This window comes from Phasianus colchicus, chromosome 1 (assembly GCF_987193195.1).
Source record: "Phasianus colchicus chromosome 1, bPhaCol1.hap1.1, whole genome shotgun sequence".
Taxonomy (NCBI): Eukaryota; Metazoa; Chordata; class Aves; order Galliformes; family Phasianidae; genus Phasianus; species Phasianus colchicus.
In genome coordinates, this window is record NC_143436.1 from 62499650 (window position 1) to 62525484 (window position 25835).

At 45.4% G+C, this 25835-nt stretch overlaps 1 protein-coding gene across 2 annotated transcripts in view; it reads left to right on the forward strand.

The window, feature by feature from the left end:
* CECR2 (CECR2 histone acetyl-lysine reader) overlaps positions 1–25835 on the forward strand; it is a 98032-nt gene that overhangs the window by 60148 nt on the left and 12049 nt on the right. Inside the window, exons 3-15 of one of the 2 annotated variants that reach the window (XM_031589888.2) lie at positions 7117–7300; positions 8029–8168; positions 8658–8762; positions 9417–9466; positions 11848–12017; positions 12740–12817; positions 17575–17731; positions 21503–21632; positions 21914–21951; positions 22038–22129; positions 22371–22497; positions 23873–24303; positions 25494–25622. In XM_031589888.2, the coding sequence (XP_031445748.2) occupies positions 7117–7300; positions 8029–8168; positions 8658–8762; positions 9417–9466; positions 11848–12017; positions 12740–12817; positions 17575–17731; positions 21503–21632; positions 21914–21951; positions 22038–22129; positions 22371–22497; positions 23873–24303; positions 25494–25622 (1831 nt within the window). Of the gene's footprint in view, positions 1–7116; positions 7301–8028; positions 8169–8657; positions 8763–9416; positions 9467–11847; positions 12018–12739; positions 12818–17574; positions 17732–21502; positions 21633–21913; positions 21952–22037; positions 22130–22370; positions 22498–23872; positions 24304–25493; positions 25623–25835 lie in introns of those variants that run through there. The other variant, XM_090145470.1, reaches the window with a different exon arrangement.

The following is a 25835-nucleotide window of genomic DNA, read 5'->3' on the forward strand; positions in this document are numbered from 1 at the left end:
TTCAGAAAACTTGTTCTAGCTGAAAGTGAAGCAGAGCAGGCAAGCCTATACGTGCATAGTGTTGGACTCGTATACCAGCAATCCTTGCTCTCTTTCTGACTGTGGGAGTATGAACTTCACTCTGGAGGTGTGATCAGCCCAATTTTTAAATTTTTCCTGTATTATGGTCTTATTCAAGGCCCATTAGTATAAAATATCCTCCTTTTCTTTGTAGCCTCATGTAGGTCAGCTGGTTTTCTCATGGTATGATACCAAAGAAAAGCAGGGCAAGGCTAGGTGTTTGTTTCCTCTCTCCCAGGGCTCTGCAAAGGCTGGACTTTGCTGTCACCAATTCGGTGAGGCCAGGAGTTACTTCTTCTCTCATGACTGGAATTGAAGGTCAGTCCCCACCAGCAATGCAGGAAGCTGCTGGCCGGATTGGAAACAGAACACGGGTGTTAAAGCTTGAGGTCATGGTCCATGGATCTCCACTCCTCGGTCATTTTGCTCTGCTGCAGTGAAGTGCTCAGAGGGGAGGCCTTTCAAGGTGCTTGTTGCCCTTGAGCCTCTGCCAGGCTGATCACAAGTTGGCCCACGGTCTGAAGAATACACGCTTCGTGTTGGCTTGCACACCTTCTGAGTGAGACGTGCACAGAGGGCTTGGAAAGAAATAGGCAATATACCAATCTGACTCTTTCTTTCATCCCCAATGGATGAGGTAGTGTCTTTTTTTTCCCCCCTGCATCGTGCCTGACTGAGTTTCTGAGTAAGGTAAGTGGTTTGAAGGTAAAGTGCAAGCTGGTCCATAAGCCTTCCTCCCCCGCCTCAGATAAGAAAGCTCATTAATACAGTAAAAAAAAAAAAAGTCTCCATTGTTACATGAGAGCTCAAGGTCAGGCTGGTAGTACTAACTCATATTGCTTCTGAGGTCAGCCTAAGCTTTCTCTTTCTGACAAGCCAGGATAGATTGATCATAGGGGCCCTTACATTATTTTTTCTTCTGAAATAGGCTTTGCTTCTCCTGACCCTGTTAATGATGTTTGACTGAGGTCATCCCAGCAAACCCTGAATCCTTCCCATTACCTTCTACTGGGCTTGCCTTTGTGCCGAAGCATTGTATGCTTGTTAAGAATTAAGCTTTCCTGATCTCTGCTACAGCAAAGAAGCTGTCTTCTGTGCGGGGGGAAATATCTTGAATGCCATCTGTCAATTAATGCTCTCATTAGCACCTGAGTGACTCCCAGCACCAAGCTGGTGCCTTCTTGCCAATTCAGAACTTAAAAGGTGCCAGCCCATAAGGTGAAATATCTTCAGTCCATAAAATTAATTCCGTGATAAAACGTCTGTTCTGATGAGACCTTGATTTTTCTTGTTTCTTTTAACTGAGAGACCACAGAGGCAAAAAAATAATAATCCTAAAAATTAATAATCTTAAAAAACTTTGAATTAGATGCCCGAAAAGTCTATTTTCACCTTGTAAATGCAACAGTTATGGTGGGTGGCTGAGAGAATCCAAGTCCTTTTCAGCTTTTAAAGCTTTTACCAGATAGAGATATCACTTCTATTATTTTTCTTACTAGCTAACTCTGCAAAAGGAAATACAAGAATAATTTTATTCCTGTTTAACTACTCTTTGGGGGAAAAAAATTGAGCTCTCCCAGTCTTGCTTTCCTTTTTCTTCTCACAGACTACTTTGAAGATGTCTTCAGTAATGGAGGAGTTCTATAATTGTTTATGCTGTCTGTCATCCTCTGCTTTGGTCAGGGTCCTTGGTTTTAATCTTGGGTGCAGAATGCACTCTCTGGGATAAGATGTAGGTCAGGCGTGCCATTTTACCAGCCCTTGTAGCTTAAGAGTGTTCCAGTATTTACTCTCCCGTTGCATTTTGTAAATTAAATGAAAGGAGACTTAGAACACTGTCAACGCGATAGATATCCTAGCTAGTGGGTCCTGGCAATTATTCAGCATCTGAACTTTCACAAGGCTTATCTATGTGTGCCAGCAGTATCTGAGCATCGGTGAGAGATTTTTGTCTCCAGTGTTTCCAACTCCTTATCCTCGTGTTTCTTTTAATCCAATATTTACTCTCACAGGGTTGGGGTTTTTGTGTGTGCTTTTTTTAAAGGTTTTTTGTTGTTGTTGTTGTTGTTGTTGTTGTTTTAATTGGAGTGGTGAGGGGGAGCTTGTAACAAAATTGGCAGCAGTTGACCGCATAGGGAAGTATGCTGTGACAGTAATTCCATACTTGGGCCATGGCACCCTGCCTGCGGGAAGTGCAGATTGACACAAGGACTCTCTTACTGAATCAGTGTTTGTTTTTGCTTTTTTCTTCTTCTTTTTTTTTTTTTTGGCTTGATTTTGTTTACAGTTTCCCAGCCAAGATTTGATGTACTCTGGAGACTTTAAAACTAAAAGCGCAAGTGGCTCTGCTTCCTTTTGAGATGAGGATTTAAAAAAAAAAAACAAACCAAACAAATAAGTGTAGGTGTATATTTCCAGTCCTATTCTTATTGGATTCACTCAGAAGGGATTTCACATTGAGTTTGCCCTACAGGGTTCCCGTGGGGCTGGGGTCCATGGGGGCAGCTATCTTCTCCCAGCTGAGCTCACCAGGAGCTCCAAAATAATTTTTCTCTGCATCACGTCAGCCCTGTGAAATGTTTACTCTGTCCTTTGGTAGTGTCCAAAGGCAGCTCTGCAGGAAGCATGTATGTGCTGGGATGAGGCTTGCTCTGCACACTGTCCACACTGTCTTTTTGACAGCAAAGCATGGCCCAATGCATCAAAACCCCAGGCAATGGGAAGGGTGCCTTGGGGAGTGGGATGAGCCCCAGCAGTGGCAGACTGCTGGATTGGGATGTATGGGTGGAGGAAGGAGTGCTCAGCTCCCATTTCCTGGAGAAACCTCCCTCTTCTGGGAGGGAGCTGGCCGGCAGATGGCTGAGCTGCAGCACTGTGCTCTCTGGGGGTGTATAATTTCTCTGACTGTTCTGGACGCTGATACCCATGCTGGGGGAGAGCCCCTCCTTAGGCTTGCTCGTGCCGTCTTTATGCCCTGATTTTTTTGCAGCTGCTGCTAAAGATCACAGGCAACTTTGAGCCAAAGCCTCTCTAGTACTCTTGTGGATTGTCTGCAGTTATTTCTCCCCTTTGACACTGATGTGCTAGGTCACGTCCTTCCCTGTGCCCCAGATTTCTTTTTATGTGCACAGAGGTCCACAATGTATGATTAAAATTTTCAACCACAGGTACAATTCAGCTTGACCTCTTTGCTAATCATTGCAAAAAAGGTAGGGACCTCTGACAACAGCCCAGGGGGTTCAGAGCACAGTCAGGGATGAAAAATTACATTGGGCTCATGAGAGAAATCAGCTGCATCCACTTGGGACATACTGTGTAGATAGGCATGTATTATTCCACTACTTCCCCACTACAGCTATCCAGATTGCTTTGCATGTTGGGTGGCAGCTTCAGAATAGGGGATATTGTAACAAGTGAGGGAAACTGCCTTGGTTTTCTGAAATATTAAAGGTGCTGCAGCTAGTGAAGTTGGGATGGGGAAGAAGACTTGCTGTGGGAAGGAAGAAGTTTCACAGTCTCAGGGTGCTCTTAAGGTAATTAACTCTTCTGACCTTTTGTAGGTGATTTCTGTAATAGTTTCCTTTTGCTAATGAACTGTATGGGAGAAACTGTTGCTGCATGGCAGGGAAGGGAGAAGGGTGAGAAATGGCGACAATCATTGTGTGTCATGGGCTCTCTGAAACAGTTTCTAGAAGCCCCAGCTTACTTTCAGTGAAGAGCTGATTTTCCTTTGGATACTTGTCCTGAAACACAATGTGTCAGTGCATCAATTCACTCCCGCATATTATTTGTAGAGAAAGGAAAGGGCATTTGTCACTTAATGTTGCTTCTGTTGGTCGGGTGCTGTTACAAGTCTCAGTGATGCTGAGAAGCTCGGAAGAAGAGGTATCTCTGTCTCAACTCAGTGATCTCCCTGCCTTCTTCTTGCCTATAAAAAGGATTTTTGGAGATTCTCAACTGCAGCAGAGAAGCCCTAGGACTGCCAAACGTGCAGGTGTGTCTCTGTCTTATTTGGAGCTTTAAAGAAAGGTATTTGACAACTGCATCCAGGCTGCTCCACTCCAGGACCTTGTCTGTCTGATTCTTGGGTTCTGATTTTATAGCTACTGCTAAATGATTAGTCTCAAGCATTTATGTTTTATAGAGGGAAGAACTCTTAAGGTGTGAGGTCTCACAGTTGGCTGTGCTTTCTGTAGATTTTCTCTTCCAATCCAAGGGATCTGTTTCAGAACCTTTTTTCAAAGGGAAATTTAATGGAGACCAGCCAAGTGGAGACCATAGGTGTGGCAGATAGGTTGAAGATGAGCACCCCACGTTCGTCTGGAGAAAAGAAGCCAGACCTCTTGAAGAGGGAAAATATAAATTGGGTAAGATTGAGAGTGATTGGGAATGCCTTGGGACATCTGGTTCCCATCTCTGGTTCTCATTTCTATCCTTATTCAAAGCGACAAATGCACAGTAGCCGTCTTTGAAAATTGATGGGGGTAGGAACTCAAAGTACTCTTGAGAACAGAGCTTGTAATGTATTGGACACTGAGTGGATGGCGGAAATTTCTAGTGTTAGCCACTTATGTGAAAGTCAAACTCAAACCAAATTGGATAAGTCAACAGAGCCCTCCCCAGAGAGAATGAGAGTTACATAGGCAAAGATTTCAGATGATCTTTTGGAATTGCGGGGCTTCCTGGATCAGTTTTCTTTGAAAGTAACTAAAATGGTAAAGCTCATGTGAGTAGTAAGAGTATCTGTCCCTCTTTTTTGGTGGAAGAAAAAATCAGCTAGAAGGCTAACAGGTCAAAATTCTGTTCCCTTTATTTCTTCTTTCAGGCATCCCATGTCACTATTAGGATCCTGGGAAAAACGTGGAGGTTTTCTAGTCAGTTTTACTGTAAATAGACAGATCATCTATATCAGAGCTAATGAAAGAATCTTCTGCCTGGAACTCAGGGTGTTGGAACTGAGATACTTTTGGAAAGCTTATATTCTTCTTCCACAATTGACTTAACATCTAGGTGTTAAGGTGTTGGTCTGCATTCAGAAGAGGATATTCTGGTCACTGTTTCTATTCTGAAAGCTTGAGTTTAATCTTTTTCTTCTTCTTTGTTTTTTGTCTTGTTTTGTTTTGTTTTTTTAAAATACATATACATATATAAAAACATATGTATTTTTAAATACATATATATATATATATGATGGCTTTAGTAAATATCTAGTATTTACTAAACTGTGTGTGATCAAAGAGCACTCTCAAAATCAAAAAAGTATAAAGTTTAATATAGTACCACGCTTCTTGCCAACTTGAAGTCATTGCTGAAAGTTGGATTGGGGTATAATAAGGAAGACATTGTGGGAACGCACAGCTACTTAAGGTAAATGTATTGTGCTTGAATATTTCAGAGAAAAAGCATAGTTTCAGTATTTTTTATACTATAATTAGTACTTGAGACAGAAATCACTTCACAGAGCAGTTCTTCATTGTGTTAACTAGACATTGTACGTGTAGGGAACTGTTTCAAGTTGCGTATGTTTGACTGCTGATATTAGTGGGGCGAAACAATTACACTCAGATTGGAAAGACCAGTGATCTGCTTGTTTCATGCAGAGGAAACAACCTCTAGGCTGCAGACGGCATTAGATCTGGGTATATTCAAGCATCTGTTGTTAAATACAACCAGGAGGCTGATAAAACTCATCCGGTGAAAGGAGTTGGCTCTGAGAGGTCAGCTTCCATTTGACGTCAGAAGGAGGCAGGCTGGTGGGGAGCAATCTGCAGGGCGGTAACATCAACTTCTCTCCATCTGAGGAGGAAGGGAAATACTGCCAGGTGGAATCGCGTGGCATCTGTTTCCTTGTTCTTGTAGTCATTGTCCCATCACGGTTGTTGTAAAGAAGTCCAGTCTTTACCAAACGCATTAAGTCGCCCTGTCTATTAGCTAACTTCTTAATGACTTTTAACAGTCTTCCACTTGGACCCCGCTCCTCTTTCTCTTTGCTTAAAAATAATAGCTTTTGTAGTAGTTAGAAATTTCTTGGGCAAATGCAATTCTGTAGTGCTGGCACAGTTCCATTAATCATATAGAGTAATGAGTTTGTGCCAAAAACCTATCAAGTTGAGCTGCCTTTTTGAGAGCTGGTGGGAGTGTGTACCCAGTGGTGTTCTTGCCGGCATATGGACTTCCCGTGTGTGCAGGAATGGCCGGGGTATGGGAGGGGGAGATCCCCTTCTCTGTGCTCAGGGCGCAGTGCTTGCAGACTAAGAAAGACTGGAAAGTCTCGGGTGTCAAACTGATATAGATAGATCTTGAGAAAATTTTATATGTAGGGGCACGTGGCTTCAGCAGGCCTTTTTTTCATACCCTCCCCTTAAATTTTCAGCAGTCAGAATAAGCTCTCCTTAAAATATAGGCAGGAGTTCTTTTAGCTTTAAGTTCCACCAGCAGTCTGTGGCAGATAGGAACATTTATCCTCGATGCCAGATGAGGGTAAGAAATGCATTTCCTTGGATTATGTGGTGAGCTGCTGGCAAAGAAAGGGGGATTTAATGTGGCCCAGCTAGCAAATGAGAAAGACCATTTTAGGGGTGGTGTTTAAGAAGAACTCAAATGTTCAATTTGATCATCTGGCAGACTAGGGAAGAGAGTGCTGTGGTCTGAAAGCACACTTTACCCCTGTTGGGAGCGAGTATGCTTTGCTGCACGACCGGCCCTGTGTGCTGACTGGGCCCTGTGAGTGTACTCCAGAGCTACTGGAAGAGGGATGGGCAGGAAATGGAGTCACCTTAGAGTCCAAGGGAGAAGAGAAGAGGGGCCACAACGGGAATATAGGAGGTGTACGGTGGTGAAGCTGAGAGGAAACAGTGGTGGTGGAGACGGTCAGCTACTAAAGTTTCAAGCCACTGAACCAATGCATAGAAAACTATTGAAGGGGCAGAGAGAGGAGCTTGGCTTAGGGATGACAGATGTAAGGAGCGAGTGGAAAAGTGAAGAATTGTTTGACTGTTGAAGGTGTTTCTGGCATGGCAAACTACATTATGTGTGGGTGTTTGTTTCCTTGGTTAGATCCCAGACATTTCACAGCTACCTGGAGGACATCATCAACTACCGCTGGGAGCTGGAGGAAGGGAAACCCAACCCTCTGCGAGAGTCCACCTTCCAGGAGCTACCGCTGCGCACCCGAGTCGAGATCCTGCACCGCCTCTGCGACTACCGGCTCGACGCAGATGATGTCTTCGACCTCCTCAAGGTACGCTGGGCAGCAGGAGTGTGGAGACAGAGGAAATGGCCTGGCTGTGGGCCAGATTAGGGAATCTTCTTGGGAAAGATATTTTGAGGCCAGACTCTTGGTGGCAGTGCTATGGGTCAGCAGTTCCCCATCTTGTTCCCCAGCTCTCGCTTTGCAGAGGATCCAAGGCAATGATGTAGGACTACTCCTGAGGCTCTTCTCTGTGGGGATGTGCTTGTAACATAAAAGTCACCAAGCAAGTTGGCTTCATTAGCTACTCTTTCTGAGATGACTGAATTTGGAGATGCTCCAACTGCAGTGGCGGGGCTGGGCAAGCTGGGGCTGTGTTGCTGAGGGATGGTGTGAGATGAAAGGATAGGACTGAAGTGCATTGGGGGATGGGGGAAGGGTGGTGAAGAGGGGGAGGGAGCTTCTCAAGGCTGTGCATGGCTGTCGCCAGCACTAATTAGACCTTCGCTGTCAGGAGCACCAGAGATGAAATGTTAAAACGAGAGAGGCCATTCAAATTAGAGATGCCAATCTCAATCCCTCCCTGGACGGAGAGCGAACGTCGCCTTCCCCCCTGGAGTAACATTTTCCCAGATCGACCCGGAGGAGCAGCTGTACTGCTGTTGTGGCATGGTGGGAGGGAGGGAGGTGTTTGTGGAGGGGTGTCATCATGTTTTGTGTGACAGTGTGGCTGCTTTTCAACTTGTCACCGTCTGGCGGGGGGCTCCCCATGGGTGCAGGGCTTGGACGCTGACAGCCTCCGTGTGGAGCCGCTGGGTGAAGACAGCAGCGGGGCTCTGTACTGGTATTTCTATGGCACACGGATGTACAAGGAGGACCCAGTGCAGGCGAAAACCAATGGAGAGCTGGCTCCAGACAGGTAACGGACACTCAAATGCCCCTATGCCCAGGGCATGGTGGGAGGGGGACAGCACAGCCAGCCTGGCCGGAGGGGGATCCGCTTGACTGCTGTTGTCACGGGAGGGGGTGGCTGGGAATGCAGGGCTGCAGCAGCACGGGGCAAGCACGAAGTTGCCAAGCAGACTGAGAGCTGTCCCGCGTGGCACAATGTGCTGGAGCCAGCCTGCAGCCTTTGTGGCACCAGCAGAGCCTGCTGCTGAGCGATGCTGCCCGCCCCACCACATTCCTCGCTGGCTGCCCCGCACCGTGCCGGCGGCTCCCAGAGCAAGCTCCCAGCAAGGGGGAAACCCTCATCTTCTTTCCCTCTCCGTCCTGTGGCTGCTCTGATTTAATCCCTCCTTTGCTTTGGTTCCTCACAGCTGTTCCAATATCCCTGCCTTTCTCTGTCCCCGCCAGCCACAGTTCCCGTGCTCAGCAGATATTTCATGGTGTTTTTGCCATTCTGCAGGGGATGTGGGGGACAGACAAATACCCCAAACGTTCCTGGGAAAACAGGCAAGAGACGAGGGCGACCCCCAAAGCGGAAAAAACTACTGGAGGAAAATTTGCTGAGGTATGGAAAGGTTCCTGCAAGAGATGTGGGATGCATGTGTTCCCAGAGGAAAGTCTCTCTGATACTTCTTGCAATTAATAATATAATGTGCTTCTGGGGTTCCCCCGGTAAGTATGTATATGTCATGCAACCATAATTTCAGTGCATCTCTAAAGTGAAGCAAGCTCAGGCTTGGTGGATGCTTTGATCACTTTCCAAAGAAAATTCTGACTGAGCTGGAAGCCAAGCTTGGTGAAACACTGGGTATCGCTCTTCCAGCTGCCTCACTTCTAATGCAGTTCCTCTGTGCAGTGTTAGGGGATATGTTCTTGATAAAGAGTACATTCACTCACTGCGCGGTGCTTGAAGCCAAAATCTTAGCCACTTGAGTCCATACACATTTTGGGGTACTTCCCTTGAGTATTGAAGTACTGCCCTTGCCCTGCATCCCTCACTTCTTCAAATTTTTCAAAGCTATGATAAATGTATATGTGCGTAGATATATATGCGTGTGTCCATAAACATATATATTTAGAATGAGTAGGTTTTTTTCCATGGTTTTTGCTCTGTGTTGAATCATTGCTGCAACCTCATTCTTCTCTTCAGAAGCAGCTGTGTTTCAGTGATGTGAAGTAATGCATTTATTGTATAACTCCTTCTCTTTCTTTTTGGTAGGGAGAAGGCAGAAGAGAACTTGCTAATCCGTGAGACTCAGATAAGAAATGGTAAAGAGATTTTTGTGGGGTCAGGGTTGATATGATCAGCTAACACAGCTTTTAAATTATCAAAGCCTGGGGAGATGCCTTTCTTGGGAAAGGGAGAGTCTGTCTGTCAGTGGTCTGACTAAGTCTGGAAGGAGGGTTAGCGTTACAGGCTGCCTTGCAGCTGGGAGCCTGGGCACCTGACTGCTTCCTATCTTATCATGGATTAGTTTGGGATGAAGAGATGTAACTTATTGGGTTACATGAGGCCTTAGGGGCCCACCTTCTCACTCAAGTTGATGGAAACGGGCTGTGAATGGCCCTTTGCCTCTCTGGGGATGAGCTGAACACAAGCCCCTGTTTGTAGCAAGCACATTTTTTCTTTCATGCCACATGAACGGACTGGGACGAGAGCAAGATCAGTGATGCCAAGACAGGAGAGGACCTCCCTGATTCTCCTTACCTCTCCCTCCTGGTGGCTGTTGGTGTCTGAGCTCAGTGCTGTTAAGTGCTAACTAGGAGATACCTACCTAAGGGTTAACGAGGCAAGCAGAAAAAGAGAGTTGGCAACATAATGTGCAACTGAGTCTGAGGGGGCCTGGGCTCATTTGTCATACATGAGAATCCCTAGGCTTCCACATAACTCACGGCTCAGCCTGCCTATTCCACCACAATAAAAGGCAACTGTGGCATTGTCTTACTGTGCCTCATTCCCTTCTGCTTTTGTGCTCAGATTTCCTGGCTGCTGCTCTGGAGTCAAGAGGCAGAGCTGAAGCTACATGCATGAGATGCTGTGGATTTTATCAGATCATTGTTTTCTGGCAAATTGTGCCACTTTAACTGTGGAGTAATCTTCTGGTGGTACAAAGCAGTGCATTGGTCCTGGCTGCTTTTGAAGCCAGTCGGCCACAGGCAGCTGGCAAGGGAAGGGAAATAAAGGGGGCAGACTCAGGGGCAGCATGCAGGTAAGCCCAGTAGAGTTGGCTGCAATAGCTTGAGGTATCACAGCCTTCGGTCCTCCTCTGCCTCCTTTGGCCCAAGGAAACAGCATCACAAAGCCAGGGTGACAGAAAGTAGTGTGAAGTTGCTCCTTTGCCATCCCAGTTACATGAACGTGAGCTGCAGCTGATGGCGAGTTCAGCTGTGTGCTGGCCTGTGACCTGGAGCTGCCATGGAGTTGAGGTGTGTGACCAAGGGCAGGGAACCAGGGGGAGGCTACAGCTCTCCAGCCTTCCTGGGGCGACCTGATTGATAGCTTGCATATGGGAGCTGCTGACAGTTCAAAACCACAGAAGGACCAAGGTCAGGTTCAGAGAGAAAGAGGCTCTGGTTTTTGCATATTTTTATTTTTTTGTTGTTAATCTGCTTGAAAATGCAGTGAGAAGCTGCATGACATCTGGTGGGGCAGCAACTGTTGCTTTTTTTCCAGTAGCCAGTCATTAGCCTGGGTTTTCTTGAAAACGCCTCAGCCCAAAAGGATTTGAGCCAGTCTTCCCCCTCCCCAAAAGCAGTCCACCAACTCTCTGCCTAGAGAGCATCCTTGGGCAAAAACATGCAAGTTGCAACCCATGAGGCTTCTCTGCTCTGAGTAAACATTTGTGCAGCAGGAACCGCGTTGCCTCTTTCCAGGTGGGTGTTCAAACCACTGTGAGAGCCTTTACTTCACCATTAATATTCAGATGTTTCACACAAAGCAGAACGGTCCCGAATGTTTTGGTAGTTGGGACATGCTTCAGAGTGGTGGGAGATCTGCTTCAGATCTGACTCTGGATCAAGCAGGGATGGGATGTGAACTTCTGCAACTTCCCCCTCATCTGGCAGCCCGATGAACCCCATCCTTCACTTCCTCTTCAGTTCTTTCAAGTGCCTGCAAACAAAATGTTTCATTTGGGTAGAATGGGAGGTTTCATTCACCGCAGCAAAGGTTTGAAGCACTAAAAAAAAAAAAAAAAAAAAGTTGGCTTATTTCAAATAACATTCATTTCCAGTGTTTTTATTCTGCTGCCAGACTAAATCAAGCATTTGCATTACTCCATGTCCTGCTCTGGCTGACAGCCTCTGTTACCAGAAACAAATTAAATCCTTTCCTCTGGTATGTCAGAACTGGAACTGGAGGGTGCCACGCTACCAGTACTTCTTCACCTATGTCATTCCCCTATCTTGGCATCACTTGCAGTGTCACTAGGGCAGACAACAGTACTTCCAGTGGGTCAAGAGTTTTGGGTCTACAGCAATGATTTTTTGTGCTCACTGATGGTGCATACCCTGCTAGAGTATGTTTCCCATAGCAGTGACCCTGAACAGTGTCTTTTGCTCTTCCCAAGCCCTGAGGGCAGGAGAAGAGAAGGGATAAAAGTTCTTAGTCATAACTGCTGTGGAGATAACATTCTTGCATGTTGTTGAAGGGTCCCAAGGGCCAGGCCGTGGGACATGGTGGCTGCTGTGCCAGACGGAAGAGGAATGGAGGCAGGTCACTGAGAGCTTCAGAGAGAGGACTTCCCTTAGAGAGCGGCAGCTCTACAAACTCTTGAGTGAAGACTTCCTGCCGGAGATCTGCAACATGATTGCACAGAAGGTGAGGAGGCATAACATCCTGTTTACCTCTGTCTGACCACTTCCAAGAGCACGGACATTTGCTGACAGAAGGAGAGCTGACTGTGCAGACATCACCCCATCCTGCTCCCACCTCCGGACTGCAAGCACCCCGGATACAGGGGCTGTCTAGCTTACCTACAGGGAGAAAGACTCTCCCTGATGAAGTGGTAGGGCTAGAGATCTGATTCATGATTGCACATCAGCATTGGTAGGATGGCTGAAGGGGTTACTGTTTTCAGCTGTGTTCTGTGTCCCTTTCTTGCTAGCAGGGAATCTGTCTGCTTTGAACTGCTGCGATTTACTGCCTGGCTTTTCTATGCAAACTGCCTCTGATTTCACTTTTACTGCAGTTTCTCTGCTGGCTCTACTGCAGGGGCAGTTGCTGCTTTGGCTGTCCTCTTTAAGTCTGCTTGAGATAGTATGTCAGAGCCTTCAGACTCTGATGGGTACTGTCTGTTGAAGGAATGTTTTCAGATGGGTCAGAATAGAAGTGGGATCCTTCAGCTGGAAGGCTTTGTAAAACGGGCTCTGCAGTCAGCATGGTACTCTTGGACTGAGTTCAGTGTGTTTGCTACCTTTGTAAAGCTAACAGGGATTTCATGGTCACTTCTCGCCCCCAGAGTTTCTCCTGCCACTGTCACTGACGTGCCCTAATTTCCTCCACTCTCTTTTTCTTTCCCTCAATTCTCAACCCTGTTTCAGGAGAAGCGTCTACAGCGGACAGAGTTTTCTCCCAGGTGGATGTCTGACCATCAGCCCATCAAACCAATCAAGCAGGAGGTGAGGGGGGGTGCGAGGGGGAGGACAACGGAGGGAGGCGAGAGCAGATGCCTCCTGGGGGAAAAAATAAACCGCAGCATCGCTATTCAGTGGGAAGGAGACGTTTGAAAAGTGCTCGTGCTGAAAGAAAGATGGGTGGTAATGCCGGTCAAACGCAGGCTGACACTCGGGGTTTCTATGGCGAGCAGGGAGGTGCTGCCCTCTGGATCGCAGAGGTAAGCGGCCTTGCTGCAGACGCTGGTGCAGCTGCATATGGAAATCTGCGCTCAGCCTGGGGAATTCCACTTCAATGAAAGTGCTGGCACATTCGAGGCAGTTCAAAGAAAAGTTGAAGAAGGATGAGAGGGCTGGAAGAACTGGCTTACAAAGGGAAATGACAGAAATTCAGCCAAGGGAAAAACGTGAGGCTGCAAACACATGAGGGTGTGGATAGTGCGGAGAGAGAGAAGGACTTGATGCAGCACAGAGCTGAACTAGAGGGAATCAGATGGAAACAAAAATCACAATTTAGACTGTTTAAAGAAACGCTTGTCAGACCAGCTCAAGCAGCTCTTTCCGTACCTCCTCACCCTCATCTCCTCCACCCCATTGATGGCACAGCACTGCTGCTTGTGTGTCTGTGCAGTGAACCAGACCCAGGAAAATGACTGGAGTTAAATATAACCTTTTTCTTTGGTTGGGATTATTTTTAACGTAGATCAGTTTTCCAATTCAGTTCACCACGCAGCCCCCAACAGTCACGTTGGCACAGCCAGGGGCATGGTATGGCAGAGATGGGGGGTCTTTGAACTGGCAACTGCTGCCCGGAGAAATCAGTCAAGCAACACAGGATTAGCTTTGGAGGAAAAAAGTGGCTTGGTTCTATCAGGCTGTGGCATAATCCCTCACTGCAGATGTAATGAAAGCACAGTTATCTGGTGTTTTGTCCCAGAATGCTATCAAATGCTGGGAAATTGAATGGCAGGGAATATTCCACGTGTGTCAGTGTTTCCTGCAAAACAAAGGCAAAAGTACAGCTCCCCACAATAAATATGATTACTTAGAATACATAAAGGAAGGAAGAGCCTCTCATCGTGCTGCAGATAAAAGCGTGCAGAGGGGAAAATAAGACCCTGGTGATGGTCAGTTTAGGGCCAGCCTTGCTCTCTGCAAAGCCCCCCATCCAGGAAACGCAGGGCCACATGTTTGTTCGCAGGCAGCAGAAATCCCAGTGGAGAAGGGGAGTGGGAAACACATGGAGCCTGAATGATGCTAATCAGTACCGCAGGTGCTCCAGGTCTGCGGCTGCAGAGGGTTGTTAATTGCTGCCTGTGGGCCAGTGAAACGTTTTCCAGTGAGCGGGGGCCCTCCTCGCTCCTGCAGTGCTAGGGAGCAGGGAGCCAGGCAGCACCAGGGTGGTGAATCTCCAGGCGGTGAGGGACTGGCAGTTGTGTGTGCTGCAGGGAGCGAGGGAAGGTGCCAGCATGTCTGATGGCTTCCTGGCTGAGCAAGGGGTGGGCAGCAGGCAAACTTTGAGGAGAAAAACCCAGGTCCCTTGTGGGAGTAACCCCCTCCTCCCAGCTCCACGAGGGTGGATGCCACGTTTGTCCAAGATACAACTGCACCATAGGCTCTTAATCCTGCGGGGGTTTCTCAACAGGTGGTTCAGATTAGCTCCTCATTAAAGAGTTGCCTGAGCAGCACCCTCATTAGGGCAGTACTGCAGAAATTGGAACGGAGAGGGTTTGAAGGGCAAGGGGCTGGGGGCATCTGTGCCTCTGGTTCCTCCTGAAGTCTATACCCGCTGTCTGAAAGCAAAGGAAAAGATAGAAAACTTGCCTTTTGGGGGTCTGGGGGAGGCAGCAATGTTGTGTCCTGGAGTGCTCTCTGGTGGAGGGAAGGAGGTGGTGATGCCATGGTCACAAATGTGTGAGTTGTTGTTTACACGTGAGCATGAAGCCAGAGAAATGCCCTTTTCCACCTCTTCTTTCAAGAAGAAAGTTTAAGTTGTGTTAGTTTCTTGTGATTGTCTTGCCAGTAGGTCTATCACATCTAGTATGAGTTTAGGACCTCCTGTCTAATTTTGTTTGGCTTTGTTTTCTCTCTCTTTTTTTTTTTTAAACTGAGATATGAGCCCTGTCAGCTCTGATGGGTGTAAGTGGGGCAGCAGGCAGTTGGTCCCTCTGGAAATCAAGTTATTTCTGTATCTACAGTGTCTCAAAGAGCCCATCCCAGCATTGCCACTGCTGCCCTGCAAGATCTACAGGGGAGCACATGCTATGACTGTGGGCATCTGCTGCAGCCTTAGATGCCTTCTAGACTAAGTTTGTCATTCCTGCTTTTCCCTACTCTTATGAGATCTGTTAGGATGGCATTGTCTACTTTGCTTGAAACTGTCCCTCTGTTATGTGAATGCCACATTTTTGGTGGGTTGATCTGGAATGTGGTGTGAAGTTTGTATTGCACCATTACAGCTTAGAGTGCTCAATGCACCCAGCAGGCTTGGAGAGGTCCTGGTTTCACCACTGCTACTTGGATGTTGTGTTCACGTTTCTGTAGATATTGAATGATGGATGCTGTATGAATCCAGGGAAGGAGGAGGTCTTACCTGTGCACCACCTGCTCAAATCAGTGTGGCCTGCTAGGCTGGCTTAGGTCTACTGGCTAGAGAACCTAAAGGCTGATGGTCACATCCTCAATTAAATCCTTACTGTGCTGACTTCTGGTGGCTGGTTTCTGCTCTCCTCTTTCTCTTCCTAATGGCTGCAGAACACAAAGGGGTTTTTTGTGTTTCTATTATAATTTAAGGATTGGTCAAGAAATTTAGAAGAAAACTGTTTCAAGACTGTCAGGCTCAGCAGAAAATATATGTGCAGTGTATGAGTAGAGAATGGGATAGTAGAATGGTTGAGAAAGAAGTGAAAAGAATAGAAAGTGAAAATATAGAACCTAATTCTGTAAGTTCTTAATCTCTTGTAGTTGGTGTACCAGTGTTAGTACTGGGTATTCTGGTGTTTACGTATTGATTGGTAGGTGAAAGCATCTGAGAAAAACAACAGGAATGATTAGGGAGCTGGAAGAGGATTGCTTTATACGGTAACATTTAACCTAGGTCCAGAAACAAGAAGTTTTGTGCAAGTGTCTGAGGAAGCTCATAAACACTGGAATGTGGCTGAAGAAGAGGAACGTTTATGCCAACACTGAGGAGCACAATTAGGCATAATTGGATGGAATGAGAGGATGAAAAAATTAGCTTTGAACTGAAAGTGAGGAGAACATGGCTAACCTAAACAAGCGTGGGTTCACAGGACAGTTTCCCTAGGAAATTAGCGCAAGTGTTAATTGCTAATAGCTGGCAAAATCTAAAATGGAGAAGAACATAGGCAGAATTCCCTGATGGTGAGATCCTGCTGTGAGTTTTGTTTAAAAAGATCAGCACAGACTAGGTGTTTGTGCTGTGCAGTCTGTTCCTTAATGCAGGCTAAAGTCCTGATATTGTGAAGAATCTCATACTGGATGCTTCTTTCTGTAGCTGCTGGTGGTAGAAGCATAATTCTCTTGATGTATTTCTACTGGGGACATGGAGATAACATATGATGCTCGTTGTGGAGATCTACAGGGGCACACTGTAGGGTAGCAGTCTGTAAGAGACAGAGAGGCAGAGAAGGAATGAATGTATGGTAAAACCAGACAACATTTCTAGGCAATTACCAAAACACTTTGAGGTTTCTCTTCTAGATAATGAAACAAGTACAAAATAGTAACCATGGTGCCAGATTTTTTTTCTGGGGATTATAATAGGCCTGGGGAGGTTGATGGTCTGAGCACCAGCCAGGGAACTCCAGCTGATTGCTAATCCTCAGGAAATGCCTTCTGCCTAAGTGATAGTTGCTGGTTAGTCACTGAAAATGAAGGTGAACAAAGCTGTATGCACATTGTTCTTTTCTAGTTGACATTCCATGCTGATCAGGCACATGTACCTTGATCTTGCATAAGTCAAAGAGTGGTTGACTGATTCATTTGTTGTTTAATTAAATTAAACCAATAAAGGTTATTCCACACTGTCGTATACATACTTTGCACTTTATTGGAGAAACAGGAGCAGGCAATTCCTGGTCTGGGAAGTGTGCAGTCTTAAGTGGGATCAAACACAGTCTTACAGCCTGCTGGGCATGGGGAGGTAAGGAAGTAGGGCAATAAAGAACCAGGCGTAGTTCAATGAGAATGCTGGCCAGGGGACTCACTAGAAAAAAACTGCCCAAATAAATGAGCAAGAGCTAGTTTAGGGGAGATTAGCATACAGAAATACGGTTTGAAACACAAAGAATACCTTGATGTAAGGCCATACTGGTCTCTCTTTCTGTCCCAAGTACTGTGTATTTTATGATAGAGTCAAGTTCAGCAGAGTAGTTTTTTCTGCTCGTTCTTGCAGCTCAAGACTCAGATAATGGAAAGAGTAGAAGGTTTTGCATAGAGATATCAACAGCCAGGATCCTTTGCTCAAAAGGGAAATCTGAATGATACATCTGATGGAGCACCAGTTTGTCTAACCAATTACTTCTCCGTCCTTTCTCCTTGGATCAGTAGGGTTTCATTGCTTGACAAATAACTTTCCTTTACATGTTGCTTTTCATTTGAGAATTCATATGCACAAATCTTTTTGTTCTTGTTGTTCCAGCCGTTCACTGTGCCTAGTACTTGTTCAAAGTAAACCTGCCTCTGCTCAGACTTGAGTAAGCCAATGCATTACATTTTTGTTGTGTACTGTTCTGTCACAGGTAAACCCAAATGTGCTCAGTTCAGTGGAGAAGCAGAGGCGCAGAGAGGAAGAAGAGGAGCGCCAAATCCTTATAGCAGTGCAGAAAAGGGAACAGGAGCAGCTGCTAAAGGAGGAGAGAAAGAGAGAGATGGAGGAGAAGGTCAAAGCAGTGGAAGGTACGTGCAGTCAGTGTAAAGCAGAGCTGGAAGATTTCAAAGCTGAGACCAAGGCCTTGAATTAAGATCTACCATTTGCATTCCTCCCCTGGCAGGCATGCTAATGGGGATGTCTTTTCTTGGACTTGGCTCAGATAAATTGGTCTGACATTAGTTTCTTCTTGCCTTGTCCTCCATCTCTGTGTTGATGATTGTTATCTTACGTGCCCTTCAGTTTTGTCTTCTACCTTTTGAGTTATACTCATTTTCTCCCACCATTCATATTGTTCCTCTGCTTCTTCCTCCCCTCTTCCTGCTGTGGTCCTCAAGTATTTCTCTGTGTGCAGGATTAGCTGACTTTACTCTTGCTGAACAGCCACTTGTCCTTTTAGTCTACTGCATGATGAAAGGACTCCTTTAAAGGCAAAAGGGATGGGGATGACAGGGAGTAGCAAGAGTAGTAGTTTCATATTGCTACTGACCTCATCAGCTTGAGAACTTAAGGTAAGAGGACCAGGCTAAACTGAGCACTGGCAAGTGACAAGTTTTTTTCCACTTTGCCACAGTGACTGGGCTGTTGAAGCTCCAGGGAAACACAACGTCTGCATAAAACTGTTCTCATGCTGCATGGTAGTATCAGTATAGTGAATCTTTAAATTGATAAAGAATCAGAAGGGGAGGAGAAAAAAAAGTTCATGCAAACCCCATAAACTTTCCAAGATGAAACAGTTTGCTACCAGATGTTTGGTAGCAGACCAGATGTTATCTAAGAATAGCTTCTTTTACCTGCTTACTTTCTAACCCTTTGGAATCTAATTACTTACTTGGCCTTCGTATATTTCTGGTTGCCAGTCCTGGCTAATCTGGTGCTTTAAATTCAGAGTCATCCAGCCTCCAGATCTGCCAGAGACATCTGTTTCACCTTGACATATTGCATATTCTTTGTGCTTTGATTCTTTACCTGTATAGACAAAATTAATCTTGAAGATCCTGAAGATCTGTAAAGACAAATGTAATATTCTGTTTTATTATAAGCTGTGTCAGTTTTTGGGTAAACACCACCACTATGTCATCTGATGTGAATGTACCAGAGCCAGTCAAAAAACTGGCATGGGCCTGTTCAGTAAGTTGTTTTAAGCCATTTTGCATTCATTAGTGCTTTCCTTGACCAGCATGCTTTTATTTTAGTTTGAGCAGTTTCTTTCAGTCTAGTTCAAACTTTTTCCCCAGTCAGTTTAGGCCTAGTCAAGAGAAGTCCACTTTTAAAGTGATGCAAAAGTTGTTTGGAAAGATTATTTAAATCATTTGTTCAGTTAAATCTCTTCTGTGTTTTTCATCCCTAGAAACGGCAGCTTTCCAGGAAAAACTTTGGCTTCTTAACCATCTTTCCTTATTGTCAAGCACATCCTCCATTAGCATAGCACTGTGGTAGTTCTTATGATGAACAGAAAGTCATTTGAAAATGAAGTCATTTGTTTTGCTTGGCTCAGACTTTTTAAAACTGGACATCCCCTGACTGAGAGTAACAAAGATTTTATTGTGTTTTGCCTTCTTTTGTTAAATCCCAAGCGATTTTGCAAGGTCTTCTGTAGAGGGTTGATATGAAACACAGAACGGAATGTCTGTGGTCTTTGAGACTTCATCAGCACTTCACCTGGCTCTCGTTTTTGGATTCTGTGCCTGTTTTTAGATGGCTTTCCTCTTTCCAGTATGGGATTTCACTTCCTTCCGCTCCAGTGCACACCCCATTTAGTGACCCTCCTGCTGGGCCCATCTGGACTTTCCTGACTTTGAGTTAAAGCAGTTTTCTAGATTTCTACCAGAACAGAATGTTAGAGTTTTCCAGTTCTCTTCCTAGATGCTGCTCAAATGTTACCTCTCGCATACATGACTTCCTAGCTGTCTGAGGTACTTCTTAGGGCATTATTTAGCTTTTGATACTTGATGAGTAGATCTCAACCCATTACAACAGCATTATGTGAACTGTATCTTTAACGTGCTGTATCATCTTTCTGTGGTACTGGGGCTGAGCTGTAGCAGGGTAGCACATACCAATTCCTGTCAAGTTTATTGTATTGGGTCCCTGATGGGCATTGATGGATTTCTAAAATCTACATGACCTTACCTCTTGGTTGCTGTTGCTGTGGAATTCTCCTTTTGCTGCTCAGGTCATTGCCATACATATTTCTCAGCTTGTTCACTTTGGCATCCGTCGTAATGTCATTTAAGTGATGTTAGTTTTACCAAAGAAGCATGCAGTACTGGACTGTGCTTGACTCTGCTAACTGTAGTTTGATGTTGGACTTCTCATTATGTGGCATAAAAGACGCTGAAAGATTCTGTAGGACATCTTAGATGCAAGTCCTGTCCTTTCATCTTCAGAACAACCCACAGTCTGGTTATGGGAAATCTGGACTTTTTTTTTTAACCAGTCTTTGATATATCTGGCTGTGGGTTTCTCTGTAAGTATCTCCCTTCAAGCTATTTCTGAACAACTGTTATCTTGTCAGAATATGCATTAAGATGAGGGACTTGTTCCTTGAGTGAAGCCATGACTTGCAGTGATGCTAATGGTGTCAGTGTGTCACTGTGACATCTCTGGTTTCTACCCGGTAGAGAAATCCATTGCTTTTTTTTTTTTTTTATGGGGCACAAGCTATGACTGTAAACTTCTTTTCAGGGAAAAGGATGTTTTCCTCAGTATCTACAGGAAAAACATGTAAACCTTTATTTAGCAATAGAATGTCTATGGAAGTGGTGACTCTACTGTTAGAGCAAGGACTCTAAGGGCGTACGGATAGAGCTATTCTGGAGATGCCCATTTCTGGTTTTCTTGTCTGCCTGCTCTTCATCTCAAGCTTTCTTTTGGCAGAGTAAAAGAGAATATTTATACCCTTCCACCAGAGCAGGTGCCCCAGGTGTGGCCTGTTTTCTGGAGTTTTTTCTGTATCATCTCTCCTTGAGTATTTTTGCAGAAAGTTCTGCTTAAGCAGAAGGTTGATACAATTGCAGGTGTTTAGCAAGTCAAATGAATTCAGATTTGCTTTAACAAAAAGGAAATGAGGCTCATAAGAGTCCATAAACTATATATTATGAAACAGTCTGTTAGCCAGCTGTCTGGTTGCAAACCACAGGTTATATTACTAGCATTGCTTCTTCCTGTCTTTCACCTCTTAAACCACCATGCTGGAAGGCCACTGAGACAGGTTTGGTTTACTTGCCCAGGCTGTGACGGCCCACCTGAACAATCTTCCCAAAGCTAGCTCTGGTGATGGAAAATATTATTGACCCCCGCTACTCATTGCTACCCAGATGGGAAGACTTCATTCATCCTTCAGCACTGCTCTTTATCAACCTCAGGTCAAAACCAGCTGACTTGAGTTCATGTGGCTGAGGAATAATTGCTCCTTCTTGACTGCATGGGAGTAGCGGTGAACAGCTGTAGGATGGTAACTTAACAAGCCCACTCTTTCCACTGAACTGATCTGTGCCTCAGTCTCTGCTTTGAACTTCTCTCTTTGTACCATGCCATCTTCAGGAACTTTTCTGGAGGTTGGCTAGGAGAGCATCTGCATCACGGTATCGTGCCAAAATTTTTGACGGTGTAGTCAACAAAAACTGAAGAAATGTGTTTGTGGTGCATGGTATTCTATCAGTTCCTCTGCTTCTTTGCTGTTTTTACTGAAAGAACATTTCAGTGGAGCTCTTGAGAGCCACAGGAGCTGCTCTGGAAGACACTGTTGACAAGTAGTGCTGAATGGCTTCTTTGCTCACCTCCCCTTCCTGCTGCAGAACGAGCCAGGAGGAGGAAGCTTCGTGAAGAGCGGGCCTGGCTGCTGGCACAGGGAAAGGAGCTCCCACCTGAGCTTTCCCACTTGGATCCCAGTTCCCCTACCAAGGAAGAGCGAAGGGCCAAGGATCTGTGAGTATGCAGCTGTGCATGTAGTACACTTGTGCAGTGGGGAGTGTTAGGAGAGGAGGGGAGGAGTGTGATCATTCACAGAAATGAGGAGGGAGAAATGAGGTTGGAGAGCGGCAAGAAATAAGCTGAGAAACATCTGGATTTGTTCCATGCTAGAGGAGTGTTTGTGATGTGGCCTGTTAACATCATGGTGCTGCGTGTGGTGTGGAAGGGAAGATGAGGTAAAAGGAAATGCCTCGTGTGTCCTAAGTCTGTATTCACTGTTGTTTTTTCAATTACAGCTTTGAACTGGATGATGAGTTCACAGCCATGTATAAAGGTTAGTCATCCTGTCCCACTTTTCTTCTTTAAATGATTCCCCTGGGCATGTGTGTCTAACAATTGCCTGTCTTTTGTGACTACCAGTTCTAGATGTGGTAAAGGCACACAAGGATTCTTGGCCTTTTTTGGAACCTGTTGATGAGTCATATGCTCCCAACTACTACCAGATCATTAAGGTAGGGAAGATAATCCAGCTTGCCTGACTGATGCTCTTTGTTGACTGAGGTGTGATTATTTATTTGTGCTTTGAAGTTCTGTGGGCTGTGTTATCCTCAAAGTCAAATTCCAGGAGTTCCTTTGGGTCTAGGAAATGCATGATGAGAGTATCTGCTCTGCGTGCCCTTCTGTGAAGAAGCTTGTAATTTATGTAACGCTGTAAGTCCCACTGCACTCACTGTAACTTTTGTTGCATTTCAGGCCCCCATGGACATCTCTAGCATGGAGAAGAAGTTGAATGGAGGTCAGTACTGCACCAAGGAAGAATTTGTGGGCGATATGAAGACCATGTTCAGGAACTGTCTTAAGTACAATGGTGAAGGCAGTGGTAAGAGCAGTAAGATGCTAAGTTCATGTTTTCAGTGCTGAGTCAAAACAAGTACTGATCTCTCCCTACTCACCAGAACTGAATTTGTCTATTTTCTTCCAGGGTGTTTTTGAGAGTCTGGAGGAAAGAGTAGGAGCTCCTCAGTAATAAAGCCTGGGGATTAGACAGGTTTTTTAGCACAATTGTCATGCTAATTTGTGGGCTGGCATAATGGGACTCATATGTTGGTAGATAATGAAGACGGAACATACCAAATCTGTTTTTTTTTTTTTTTAACAAGGTTGTTCATTTCTGTGCCTGCATATGTTTCTGTGCTTCTTTGTTTCTTACTATCTAACATACTTTGAAGAGCAGAGGAGTCTAGTCAGTCCTCGATGTTTGCAGAGTAATGCAGAAATCTGAGAAATGAGCCTTTGGGATGGAAAATGTATCTTTTTGTTTAGCTTCCTTGGCTATTGAATGAATAACATGAGTTCACAAATGGGAAACCCTGGGTTTAATTGCCATGCCAATTAAAATTCTGCATGTTGCTTAGGTAAGAAATCAGTTCCCATATGGTGGGTCATCACTGCAGACTGTCTTCAAAGTGAAATTAGTTCGAGCTCTTTAGCTTGTCACTGTGGGCCCCGAGTAAAAGCATTCCTGTGCTGCCACTGGGAGAGCTCTGTTTCCCAAGGAACTTCTGGGCTATTTCAACAGAAACAACTGGAAAGTTATTTGCTTCAAGTTCTTGTCATTGACACCTCTCACATGTCTTTTTTTATTCTTATCCATTCCAATGAAATGTAGGTGCCCCCTGAGCAGAACTGTACCATGGAAATGACACAATTATGACACTGATATTTGTAATAGCTCTTTTTGTCGTGGTCAGCAAATGCTTTAAAAGCTGAACGCGGATAAAGTGTCTTTGCAGATTTTTCTCTGTCTTGTAGCATACAGCAGAGATTTGAGCCAGTCCAAGAAAAGCCTCTAAAGATAACCAGATAGCTTTGGAAGTCAACATTTGTTCTCTCAGCACTGCTGGCTAACTGTGCAGGTCACACATCTCTGCAAGCAGAGGTGGTGTCCGTCATAATGTAATTCTTGGCACTATTCTGGGACATTAGGTTAATGCTGACTGCAAGCCGTGCCGCTAGTGGTACTTTGTCATGCCTGTGTGCCTGTCCTCTGGTGGGGTTACTGAACAAATCTGATGCTGCACTGCTTATCGAGTTTAAGAACATAAACCAAAGTCAACTAGATAGAAACAGAAGTCTTTCTCCGAAAAACTTTGTGGAGGTAATTTGGCTGGGGGAATAAGAGAAGTCCGACGTTGCTTAACAATTCTTCTCTATATGTCTCTGTCCCTGACATTGCTGGATTTTTTTCATGGCAGAATATACCAAGATGGCTTACAATTTGGAGAGATGTTTCCACCGAGCAATGATGAAGCACTTCCCTGGGGAAGATGGAGACACGGATGAGGAGTTCTGGATCAGAGAAGATGGGAGGCGGGAGAAGAGGAGCCGGCGGACTGGCCGCTCCAGTGCTGGCAATGTTTGGACTCGGTCACGAGACTCAGAGGGACCAGGCAAGAGGCAGCAACGCCTGGAAAATGGAGGGAAACCTCCACCATATCGAGCTACTTCTAGGGCTCCTGCTTCTTCCTCCTCCTCGTCCTCCTCCTTCTCCTCATCCTCTGCAGAGGATCCAAGTGGAAACGCCATGCAGCCTCCTCGAGAAGTGGGCCCTTCCAATGGGAGAGGTTTCCCTCGCTCGCTGCAGTACGGTGGCATGCCCAGCCCTGTGCCACATCCTGGCCAAATGGTAAGGGGTGGTTTCTGATGATTTTTATCAATCAAACCTGTGGAGGCAGGGAGGGAAAAGAGGAAAAAAAACCTCTGTGGAATGTGGCAAGGATCTTTTCCCAGAGATATGAGAAATCGCACCTCAAAGGGAAACTTTTAAGCCCTGACATCCAACCTGGAACAGTTCAGTCTTACCAGGTCTCCATGTAGTTGGTTGAGGAAACTGGACAGAAAATAGTTACTGTTAATAAGACAGTATATTGAGGCTAGAAGAGTAGCTACTTCAGTAACTGAAGGCTTTTCCAGATTGCTGCCAAAGTAGTTAGGAGTGGTCTTGTAACATTCTATGTCTGCAAGTACCCACATACGTTTGGTCAGCCTCAGCTCCCCCACTTCTATTCTTTCTTTGGAGAGGTACCCCATGCGCATGTAAAGTAGTCACATTTCCTCTTTTAACCTCCAGTTTATGATGCTGAGCAAGCCAGCCTTCTTTTGTCTCAATTGTTTACAGATGCCTGGTAACTTTGTGCCATCTGCGTACTTCTGCATTTCGTGCTTTGAGTATTCATAAAGGCTGTAAACAAAACCACACACAAGGCCACCCTGGGCTGTAGCAGTGACCTCCCTTTAGCCTGATGTTTCTTCTGAGGACCACCTGTTCTGCCTGTTCTATGGGCTGCTCCTTACCCATCCTTCACTGTCTTTTCCATTTTAAACAGTGATGTCTTGTGGTGCAGTGTGACAGCTGCTCCTCTGAGATCCAAAATACCCCTCACATTTTAGATAGAAATTGAATAGTGTTTTAGGGCCATCCTTGTGATGCAGACAGTGGAAGCCAGTAGGAGAGCTGGAGCCAGCTATTCTTTTGAAAGAAATCCAGCACATTCCCTGTCATTCTACTCATATGCTCCTGTGGTTTGCTCCAAGGAGAGAACACTGTCCCCTCCAGTCGTCTTGTTTACTCCTAAATAGCTGGGAGGTGGGTGAGTGTACCACAGCTTGAGCCTAGGGACACGAGAGAGAGAGAGAGTGGGGAACTGTGTCATCTCATGAGAAAGCCTACAGGTTTTTCATGGTATCTCCAAAAAGTTCATCTGCTTTTTTGTGCGGTTCCTTAGATCTTGACTTCTCCATGCTTGAAGCAGTTCTGCTGCCTTTTTACATTTCACAAATGGTTTTATTTCTCTCGCACGCCTCCTTGTCCCCCAGAGACCAGCTGTACCAGGAACATTTGGACCCTTGCGTGGATCAGATCCAACGAAACTCTATGGCTCGCCACGAGTGCCAGAGCCCCATCCTGGAGACCCAGTTCAACAGCACCAGCACTTTGCCATGCAGGTAAAAACAAACAAACAAATGGAGAAAAAAAATGAATAAACAAAACAAAGAAAAACCACCATAGCTTCTAGAAATGCTGCTGTCTGCTTTGCTAATAATAAAACAAAGGTGCTTTGCAGGTCCCCTTTGCTCCCCTTGGTGCCTCTCTTCAGAGCACACCGGTGATGGTGCTTACCCACCTTCCTCCAACTGATACTCAGCCACTCTCTTTCC